We start from the raw sequence: 12,049 nt of genomic DNA on the forward strand, positions 1-12,049 counted from the left end.
TAGTACAAGATGATTCCAATATATGCCATGGGAGGAGACTAGACAGGTCCATTTTAACTGTCAAATAAAACAACAGAGGTGATATTTCCAACTTGTGTATGTACTTAAAACACAGCTGAGGATAAAGACAAAAACTCCCTCAGTCTTCCTGCTGCACCATTTCAGCAGAGAGGCCCTCACTCACCTCATCTCTGACCAAATTCCAAAGCTCCTTCCTTTATTTCAAAATCAACCCATCTTCATGTTTTTCTCTCTCTTTTTAATGGTGTCAAAATCTTGAAAAAAACTAGTAGTACCAAAACTTTGTTTTCTTGTTTTTTTTCCTTATGTTTGTAAAAAGTTTGCATTTTTAGCAGTTCTTGGATTGTGGGGTTTTGAAAATACTCTGTATTCCCAAGTTCTTGTTTTTTTTCTTCTTATGTTGGTGAAAAGTTTGCATTTTTAGCAGTTCTTTGTTTGTGGGGTTTTGAAAAAACTCTGTATTCCCAAGTTCTTGTTTGTTCTTTTACTTATGTTGGTGAAAAGTTTGCATTTTTAGCAGTTCTTTGTTTGTGGGGTTTTGAAAAAACTCTGTATTCCGAAGTTCTTGTTTTTTTTTTCTTTTTCTTATGTTGGTGAAAAGTTTGCATTTTTAGCAGTTCTTGGTTTGTGAGGTTGTGAAAAAGATGGCAGAAGAAGAGGGTTGGGGGTGGCCACCATCACCAACTGGTTCACCAATGTACTTAACAAAAGATGATCATTGGACTCATTTTGACAACTCTGTTAATGCTGTTTCTTTTGGTTTTGTTGCCACTGCTATTCTCATCTCTATGTTCCTTATCATGGCTATATTTGAGAGGTTCCTCAGACCACCTTCTCCGCCGGAATTGACTCCCTCCGGTGGACACCGCCGTCATGCTGACATTGAGTCTCAGTTAGGGTTCAACCCCAAACTTGTCTATCCTACACCCAAAGTAAGTAAGTTAGCTATCAATTTCTTGTTTGTGAACTTTCAGAGTCTTTTCTTGAGAATACTCACTCCGTTTCAATAGTGTGAATAGTCTTCTGCTAAGTGTTGGATTATTTATTGTTACATTTGGTCATTTGGGGTTTTGAATTAGCATCTCAATTTTTCATTGAATTTTTTGCATTGTAGCTAATGTTAATTGTGAATTAGGTTAGGAAATGATGAACTGGAAGTTGATGTTTAACCTTTCTTGTTTGGATTTTACATGAGTTGTTAGTATTTTTGCCTTTTTGTTTCTTAGAAAGATTATTTATACAATATGTGCCAATGTATTTATTCTTTCAATTTGTGTTGCTGTTTATTAGAATGAAATCTGTCCCATCCAAGAAATTGTCATACAGGTTTCTTTACACTGATTAAATTCTACCATAATTGATACATCTGTGCCATTTTCAGTCACTTGAGTTTTAAATTTCTTTCCTTTATTTCCCTTTTTATTTATTAAAATATTCTATCTCTTTTTCTCACCTTTTCAAACTCTCATTTTTTTTCTTATTTTTTGGGTGGGGGATGGGCTAAGGTAAACATCCCATATTTTTTTGCAGAAACACAGTAGAGTAAATTCTCACTTCATAAATCTTGACTGATTTTCTTCAAGACTGCTGTCATTTAGAGCATTTCAGAGGTTTGATATGAGCTTACTAACATTAATGTGGAATACATATTTGATTCTTCCCATATGTCCTATCCTTGGCGGACACAGTTAACTGATATTTGTTGCTGGTGGGAGGTGGCAGGTATCCTATGGAATAGTCTAGGTGCATAAAGATGCCTTGCAAACCAAGGTCATAAAAAAAAACTTGGTACTACTTTCCAGCAGAATCCCAAGATGTGAAACTATTAAAGATGATACACAATATTTTAAGAACTCTATGAATTATAAAACTATATATTTGCATGTGCATATTCTTCATATTGTGATACGCAAGAAAACACTCACATTAATTTCGTGTTTGAACAATGGCCCTGGCCCCTCTTCATTTAAGAAGTTAGCTTTTCAGTTGGTCCCTTTAATAAGATCTGGGGACTTTATGCCTACTTTCTTTTTTTTTTCTTTTTTTTTCTTTTTTTTGTATACTAAGGCTTTGCCCCTTCTCCTTGTACATCACCTCCATTAAATATCCCATCACCAGTCACCACCAATGTCAATGATGTCCTCCATGGAATACTCCTGGACTGGAGACAGGTTGCCAGCCCTGAGAAAATCTTTGTTTTTCTTGTTTACTTTATCCAATTCATCTTATATCTTTGAGGGTTTTCGCACACCCCTTAAGAGAGACATTTAGTAATCTTAGGGTGTGTTCGGTACGGAGGAAAACATTTTTCGAAAAATGTTTTTTCGATTTTTCCATGTTCGGTTGGCCAAAATGTTTTGGGAAACATTTTCTCAAGGAAAAATTAATTTCTTAAAATGAGGAAAATGACTTCCATAGTGTAAGTAGGAAAAAAAAGAGTTCCCACAAGTGGCATTTTGCATTAGTTGTATCCTCAAGTCGTCCAACACACCTTATCTTCAATCCCATCCCTCTATCCCCCTCTCCACCTCATATCATATTTGTCTAGATTATATACAAATATTTTTTAGGATAATATTTCTTGCTCAAGTACCAAACACAAGAAAATAAGTAAGAGATTCACTTATTTTTTTTGAGAAAACATTTTCCTTTGAACAGAACACACCCTTGATGATAAAAGTATTTGTCGAAACTACCATTTACCTCTAAATATCTCAGTTAATTAAAACTTCAATTATTGGAGCAATATAGGTAGATTTGGCCTCAAATCTTTGGTCTAGTAGTAGGAGCACCATTTGTGATGTGTAGGTTAGGCTCACGTCATAGGTTTGAATCTGGTAGTAGACAACATGTTATTTTGTGGAGAAGGATAAAGGGGTGGACTCATTGTCCACTGAGTTTTGAACCGTACAACACTATTCCCTCTGATATTTCAGTGATCCTATAGAGAGATTTGGAAAAGGAAAGTAATAAATGACTAAATGTGTTTATAAAGCGTCAAATATTTGAAAAAAAATTAGTTTGCCAAAATGACTAATATTTGGGACAGGAGCAACTAGTATATCTTCTTTGCACCCTCTATTACATGTAACTATAGACAAATAGCTTCCTTTTGCTGTCATACCTAACAATTCTTGTAGTAAAATCTTTTCTTTTCTGCTTAAAGAACAATTCCAATTAGCGTAATGCTTTGCTTAGTGATGTTAATCATCTCTGCAATGAAATTTTGCCAACATTTTTTCCAAGTATGAAATTGATTTATATTAAACCATCCGCAAAGTTTTTCCTTTACTGGGAATTTTGTCCCCTTTCTCTTTATCCTGGTGCTTTTTTTTGTGTGGAACTTTACAACGTTTAAAATGATTTATCTTCTAAGTCCCTGCTTATACTTCTTACCGATGCACAAACAGGCTTAATATGCTTAACCTGCTTCAAGTTTAGAAACTACGTAGGTGTTTGGATGCAGATTTGATTGGAATTTGGTTTTTGAAGTTAAAGTAGTGTTTGAACTTGCATTTCACTTGAAAAGAAAAAAAATAGTATGAGTGGAAAAAGATTTTTCACTTGAGAAACTCTCTTGACCTTTTGTGTGTGGGGGTGATGGCATTTTTATGTGCTGGAAAGCACTCATTGCTACCCATATTTATCCCCCATAAAATAAAACATTCAGCCTGGATTCCACCAACCAAACATAATGTGAAATGTAAAGGAATCATAGATGAGCATGTACAATTAACCTTTGGAAAATAAAATATAGAAAGCTAAAGTGAGTCAGATGGTAACATATTGTATTATCACACATAGTGATGTTCAGAGTTAGGTTGGCCTACAATTATTGTGTGTTTTAGTGCCCAATAAAGCAAGAAGAACATCGAATAATTTTGCTATGGTTCATGGTTTGGTTGGCATTTGGATAATCTTTCGAAAGACTAGGATGTTCAACTCTTCTTGTTCCTTGCTTCTAGCAAAAAATACACACATACATATCCAAGATCAAACACCTAGTCCCTCTTGGATAACATAACTCAGAGAGTGAAAATCTTAAAAATCGCAGTATGGATATCTGACAATAGAAAGATGCAAAAAAGTCGATAACAACTCTTTTATCAGTTGCAATTTGTTATATACCTCTTAATCATCTAGTTTTCTTTCACTATGAACTTGAGCTTGAGAGCAATCCTCTGAACATATATTATTGCTCTGTATTAAATCTTCTATGAAGGTAACACACGTCAAAATATTTGATTGCTTCAGGTATCTACAAATGCCAGAGAAGTTTCAGTCTTGATGCCAGGAAATGACATTCCAACTTTTATTGCTAATCCTGCTCCTGTACCTTGTCAACCGGAACGCAATCCATGGCCTTCCCATCAACAGAATCCTTCCAACTCAAACGTGTCGTCCTAGCTCTTCTTAACTTGATGATGCAAACATCGGAAATGACAGTTTTATGGAATTATGAAGGGTAACCTGAGCATTTTGAGTTTCCCAGTTGGGATTTTGGGTTATGTACATAGAATTTTCTCAGCTGGTTAGCTCTTTTTTGTACCCCTTTCTTCAGTAAAGAAATGTAGCTAAAGAGGTGTTAGCTTGTCTTTGTTGTCAATATGGTCCATTCTCCAGCATTGAATTGTTCAAAATTGGGAAGGCAATTATTGTCCTTTTACATATAAGTGCATGAATTCATAAGTTGGAAAAAGTGCTCTTCCTAAGTTACATCATGGTATTATAATGGAGTATCTCAGCAAACCTACAGTCAGAGAGACAACACTCAGGTTATACACACTTTTTATATAATATATAAACACTATATATACATTTTAATATATAATCAATGTATGCTTAGTGTATAATGTATATCTACTAATCATATACATATTATACATGTTTTTGGGTATTTATTGAAAGCGACGATCGAAAAGATTAATCCTTACATCAAAGTCTAAGGTTAGAGACAAAACACTCTTAAATTATACACACTTTGTATACAATATATATACACATTATATACATTTTAATATATAATCAATGTATACTTAGTGTATTATGTATATCCACTAATTATTTACATATTATACATGTTTTTGGGTATTTATTGAAAGCAACGATCGTAAAGATTAATCCTTAGATCAAAGTGTCACACTTTTTCTATTAGACCAAAGCCTTTATCTTATGCTGCCAGGGTTTATTCTCTTAGAGCCCGTTTGGATGACCCATTTTAAACTTTTGGACGTGTTTGCCTAATGCTAACTTTAAGCTATAAAGTTCTTAAAGTCAGTCCAAAATGAAAAGTTAGGATTCCTAACTTTTTTTTCTAAGTACTTAAAGTCATTTTCTTTGACCATGGAAATTACTTTTGTATCCCTTATATTTTAACTAAATTTTCAAACTACCCTTTTTATTCTTTTAACCTTAAAATTCACATCATTTTCCTCATTTAAGCACTTTTATCCAAACACTCAACTGCTTATTTATAAAAATAACTTTCAGCACTTTAAAGTTCTAAAAGCATTTCATACATAAAAGTTACTTTTTTTAATCTCATCCAAACGGGCTCTTACGCTTCCTTCTCTGTATTGGGCATATCATAAAAAGATTAAATCCTCCAGCAGAGCTGGACTAAGCTAGATCTTCATGTGTGTTAATAAATCATTAAATATATGTTAATATTAAATTTTAATTAAGTTAGTAATATTTGAGAATGTCGTCACAAAAAAAAAAATTAAAATTACAAATTCATAAAGTTTAAATTTTGAATCCGCTTCTGATCAAAACTAAATGTCCACTCAAAGTTAGAGACAGAATGATTTGAAGTTTAAATTATGGATTTTCAATTCTAATTTTTTTAAATAACTGGATTCTTTATTAATATTTTCTTTGACTCAATTTATGTGCCAATTTTTATTTCATAAGAGTCAATTTAACTAGTCTTTGAAGCTAAACTAGATTAGATCAACTCAGTATTTTAAAATTTAAATTTAAATATTATTAAAAAAGTTATATGAAAAATACTATAAGTTGCAATTTGTCTCAACTCTCATGTCAATATAATTAAAAAAAAATATTAATCAAAATTTAACATAATTTGGATCTTGAAAAACAAAAAGCATCATATTAATCGGAGCAAAAGGAAGCAATGAATACATATTCAATGAATTTTTAAGATAATTACAAGCGTTAATTCCCTAAATGATTATTCATGTTTTGGGAATTGCCTTCAAATATCACTTTTATTTTATTTAGGACACAAATAACATTTAACTATCACTATTTTCCTCAAAAAATACTTTACACCTCAAAGTCTCCTTCTCTCCTAGTTGGCATGCTATATTATTAAGCCTCATGCTTAATTTTTTTTTACCTTACTTAAACTTTATACTATATTTTTTCTACTAAGAATAGCTTGTTAACACTTACTATAATGCCATCAATTTTGAATACTTATGGTCATATATATATTCGTAAAATACATAAAAACTTCAATTGAAGTTCAAACTGAACCATGATATACAAACCACTTCATGAACGTTAACTTATATTATTTAATTATACTATTGTATAATGGATCAATGATATTAAAGGTCAATTAATCATTAAAAAAATTAATTGTAAACTTTGAAATTCATACTTAAAATATCTTTCTTATAAAAACTAGAAAGAAAACAATTAAATTTATTTAATGGATGATAAAGTAGGAGAAAGATTATTATACACCATGATTAAAAAAATAAAATTTAAAACTTTATTAATGAGCATATTAATCTCGTATAACGCATGCGTTAATGAATTAAAATAGGCAACTCAACTAATTATTACTTGTGTTCCGTGAATTTGAGATGAGATAAGGATGTATGTTATTGTTTAATTGTATGAGAAAATAAAATAAAATGTAATAGTCACAAAAGAATAAAAGTAAGGAATTAAATTTAAAATAAGAGTTAAATAATAATTTTCTCTTTTTTACCAATTTTTATCTATGTCAATCCTACGGATTTATTTGAATATTTTTATGAAGAATTACTTGTTTAAAATTCCTAGATTATTTATTTAGTGATTTCAAAATTCCTTGTTTTTTACCAATCTTTCCTTTTTTAATTTTTTTTTCTATTGACTTCTTTGTTTTTTCGGTCTTCTTCAATGAGTTGATAGGAATTTTCCTTGTCATGTTTGATTTTTTTAAAATAGGAATGATGAAAAGGTAATAAAAATGACAAGAAAAAATAAAGAGGGAGATGATTACTATTGATCACCATTTTATCAAGTGAAAAAATATTTTTCGGCGACAAAGAGATGTTTCTTGCATTACATTTATAATAAATTTTGTCGTTGGTGTTTAATTTTTTTCGATAAAGATGATGAAAAGATACTAAAACGTCAAAGAAAAAAATGAAGAGGGAGATGATCATTACTAGTCACCATTTTATTCAGCGAAAAAATATTTTTCGGCGATAAATATTTTAAATTTTTCCTCCACTTTTATGATCTACATCACTATTTTTTTTATCTACAATATTAATTAATGTGACCTTAATTAATGTGTCATTAAGAAAAAATGAAGTTGATTGAAGAAGAAAAAAATAGAAAAAATGTTGAGGGGTCCTTCGTTTCTGGTGTTTTCTCTTTCTTTTTTTTATTTTGTTTTTTATAACTTTGGTGTGCAAGTCAATTTTCACGCACTTCGATTAATTTCATGAATATCTGTCACTTTTTGTCATCAATAGATATCAAATAACTCTGTCACCAAAGTTGGAACAAATATGAAGAAATTATCTAATGTTTCATCTTTCTATTATTTTGTGCAAAATTTAAAAAGATGTTGTCCAATCGTTAATTTTCGTCTGGATACTATATCTCGTACGTACATGATTGGAGGAACCAATTATGGGACCAGTGAGGAGACAGAAAACAAATTAAAAAGACGTCCTCAGCTGCTGGCTGTTGTTGCTCATTTAGCCAGATATTTTTTGGGGGTTAGATTTTTAGTCAAATTCTTTATAGCAGACATGAAAATGAAATAATAAAAACGGGGAGTAGAAAAATGCAGAATTACATTACCACTGGCCAGTTGGAAAAAATTGCCATTCTCTGAGGAATATACTATTTTTTTCTCAGTGTTTGTATCGTAATGTTCCAGGGTGTGATTAGTAATGTGTTGGGGGAGGAAGCACCACAACTAAAGTTTGATATGATGAAAATATTGAAAATAAATTGGACACGAGAATTTTACGTGGAAACCCCTCTAAATGATAGAAGGGAAAAACCACGGGGTAGAAGGATCTCACTATATTTTGTGGAGTACACAGCTCTCAAATACAAGGAGAAAACAACAATTAACACTTCTCTCTTGTAAAAGGAACAACTACTAAAGAGGACACTCAAGACTACAATATTTATCTTGGTGTAAAACTCTCTTTGTATTCTTACTCTCTCTTTTTGGGATGATTTAAATGAGGGCAAGAGGCCCTCTATTTATAGGAGAATGAAAACGCGTATACGCGTTTTCAAAAACGTGTAAGAGTTGTTGGCAGCAAATTGTATACATTCAACAACCAATGTCAAAAAAAGGGTGCTGGCAGGCAGCCCCTTTTTTTGACTTCTGCATTGCCTCCTTTTACTTCTGCATTCTCCCACTTGAAGATTTAATTGAGAATCAATTGACTCTTCACACCATCCTTTCTACCCAATTACTGCAATGTTACGTTTCTGCTAGGCCAATAGAAGATCGACACCATATGAACTTGTTACTGTTGATCGGCTTTGTAAACATATCTGCCAGGTTGTCATTAATGTGAATTTTCTGAATATCCACACTGCCTTCTTCCACCTTCTCACGAACAAAGTGATACTGAACTCGTATGTGCTTTGTCCTTGAATGAAATGCCGGATTCTTTGCAAGATGCAAAGCGCTCTGACTGTCACAAAATAAAGCAATCTTCTCTTGTTTGTGCCCGAGCTCCTCCAATAACATCTGCATCCATATTGCCTCTTTGCTAGCTTGTGTAGCTGCTACATATTCTGCTTCCGTCGTAGATGTAGCCACGATAGACTGCAGTTTTGAAACCCAGCTTACAGCTCCTCCAGCAAGAGTAAACACATAACCTGTGGTGGACTTGCTTTTATCAAGATCACCTGCATAATCTGAATCAACATAACCTTTAACAGTAAAGTCTGATCCTCCATAACACATTGTAACATCTGAGGTACCCTTGATGTATCTCAGGATCCTCTTAACAGTATTCCAATGCTCTCTACCAGGATTAGCCATGTATCGACTAACCACTCCCACTGCTTGTGCAATGTCAGGTCTTGTACATACCATGGCGAACATTAAACTTCCCACTGCTGATGCATACGGTACTCGAGACATCTCCATCCTCTCTGCTTCATTGCTAGGACTCATACTTGAGGATAACTTGAAATTAATAGGAAGTGGGGTAGAAATTGACTTACAGTCTTGCATCTTGAAGCGTCTCAAGATTTTCTTCAAGTAGTTCTTTTGAGAAAGCCAAATCTTCCTATTATTTCTGTCTCGGTGAATTTGCATCCCTAGAATCTTGTTTGCTGGTCCCAAGTCCTTCATTTCAAACTCCCTAGCCAACTGTGCCTTTAAATTTGTGAGACGATCTTTGTTGGGGCCTGCTACCAACATGTCGTCAACATACAACAACAAAATAACAAAGTCTTCATCACCAAATCTCTTGTAATAAACACAAGGATCTGAACTATGTCTGTTGTATCCAAGGCTTATAATGAAGGAATCAAATCTCTTATACCAACATCTCGGCGCCTGTTTGAGACCGTATAGAGATTTGTCCAACCTGCAAACCAAGTTCTTTTTTCCCTGTTCTTCAAAACCTTCTGGTTGGAGCATATAAATTTCTTCTTCAAGTTCTCCATGAAGAAATGCAGTTTTGACATCTAACTGCTCCAAGTACAAGTCAAATGTAGCACACATCGCCAGGACCACTCGAATTGTTGTGAGTCGAACCACTGGAGAAAATATCTCATTGAAATCGATACCTTCTTTCTGAGCGAATCCTTTTACCACCAATCTTGCACGATATTTCTCCACTTGATCATTACCATTGCGTTTGATCTTGTAGACCCATTTGTTTCCAATGGCCTTCCTTCCTTGTGGTAATTGAACAAGATCCCATGTTTTATTTTTATGAAGAGCTTCAATTTCTTCTTGCATTGCTGCCACCCACAGAGATGATTCTTGGCCTTTCATAGCTTCTTGAAAGGTTGAAGGCTCTCCATCTTCTGTTAATAGACAGTATGCAATATTACTCTCCATAGAATAATCTGAGTGCCAAGCTGGTTCTCTTCTCTCCCTAGTTGACCGTCGAACTTCTGAAGTTTCGATCTAAGCTTGCTCTTGTTCTTCGTGCTCTGGTGCTGCTTCAGAAGAAACTGGAACTTCTTCTATTTCTTCAACTTCAACTGTAGTAGTCTCTGATTTTTCTTTTGAAGTGCTACCTTCTTTTGCTTGTATCTTGTTTTCAACAAATACAACATCCCTGCTGATTACCACCTTGCGGGCTGTGGGATCCCACAAGCGATACCCCTTGACTCCATCAGCATACCCTAAGAAAATGCATTCCCTGGATTTTGGATCCAATTTTGATTTTTCTTGGGTGTTGTACATAACATAAGCAGGACTTCCGAATATATGTAAGCGAGAATAATCAGCTGGTTTTCCTGTCCACATCTCCATTGGCGTTTTCAGATCAATTGCGGTTGATGGTGAGCGATTGATCACATAACAGGCGGTTTTGACTGTTCTGCCCAGAATGGTTTTTCCAACCCTGCAGTTGCCAACATAGCTCTTGTCCGTTCCAACAAGGTTCTGTTCATCCGTTCTGCTACTCCATTTTGTTGTGGAGTATATGCCACCGTGAATTGCCGTTTAATACCTTCTTGTTTACAGAAGTTATTAAATTCATCACCAGTGTATTCTCCTCCATTATCTGTCCTCAAACACTTGATCTTTTTCTCAGATTCAAGTTCCACCCGCGCTTTGAACTCTTTGAAAACTAGAAAAACATCTGCCTTCCTCTTGATTGGATACACCCAACTTCTCCTAGAGTAATTATCGATAAATGACACAAAATATTTCGCTCCTCCTAGAGACTCCACCGGTGCTTGCCAGACATCAGAGTGAACCAGATCTAGTATTTCCTTGCTTTTAGCAGAGGAACTGCTAAACTTCAGTCTATTTTGCTTACTGGTAACACAATGCTCACAAAAGGGTAGTGAAACCTTTTTGAGCCCTGGAAGAAGTTTTTGCTCAGCAAGAATCTTCAAACCTCGTTCCGACATATGGCCAAGTTTACGATGCCACATCATCGTTGATTCTTCAAGTGAACTTGCTGATGCGGTTGATGCTTCTCCTTCTTGGTGTGTTTCACCTTTAAGCACATATAGATTTGCAGCAAGTTTTTCTGCTTTCATCACTACAAGCGCTCCTTTGGATATTCTCATGACTCCACCATGAGTCTTATACGAACATCCATTATCATCTAGTTGTCCTAAAGACAATAGATTCTTCTTCAAGTCTTTTACATGTCGTACCTCCTGGATGGTGCGAACCGTGCCATCATACATCTTTATTTTGATGGACCCAATACCAATAACATCCAAAGCATGATCGTTTCCCATGAACACAGATCCTCCTGAGATAGGATTATATTGATGGAACCATTCTCTCCTGGAAGTCATGTGCCATGTTGCTCCTGTGTCCATGATCCAGACATCAGCGAAACGTTTTCTGCCTTCATTATTTGATATTGCCTCACTACATAAAATATCGCCATCATCCGAGGTACATGCAACATTCCCTTGAGCATTTGATGGCTCAGGGTTTTCACTCTTCTTCTTGAACCGACAATCTTTTTTGAAGTGCCCTTTCTTGCCACAGTTGTAGCACTTGATATTCTTCTTACTTCTTGATTGAGATCTGCCATGATTGTGACTCCCACTGGGGCCACGTTCCGTTGGTCTTCCTCTCACCATCATCAAAGCTTCA

The 12,049-nt window shown here is 34.4% G+C and overlaps 1 protein-coding gene across 1 annotated transcript; it reads left to right on the forward strand.

Annotated features, from left to right (window-relative positions):
* On the forward strand, nt 1-4,694 carry LOC129875265 (uncharacterized). The gene is made up of 2 exons (XM_055950717.1): nt 1-953; nt 4,276-4,694. Exons 1-2 carry the CDS (start codon nt 666-668, stop codon nt 4,426-4,428), a joined length of 441 nt encoding a protein of 146 aa, XP_055806692.1. The 5' UTR covers nt 1-665; the 3' UTR covers nt 4,429-4,694.
* The last annotated feature ends 7,355 nt before the right edge of the window (nt 4,695-12,049 follow it).

Source organism: Solanum dulcamara, chromosome 11 (genome assembly GCF_947179165.1).
Source record: "Solanum dulcamara chromosome 11, daSolDulc1.2, whole genome shotgun sequence".
Taxonomy (NCBI): Eukaryota; Viridiplantae; Streptophyta; class Magnoliopsida; order Solanales; family Solanaceae; genus Solanum; species Solanum dulcamara.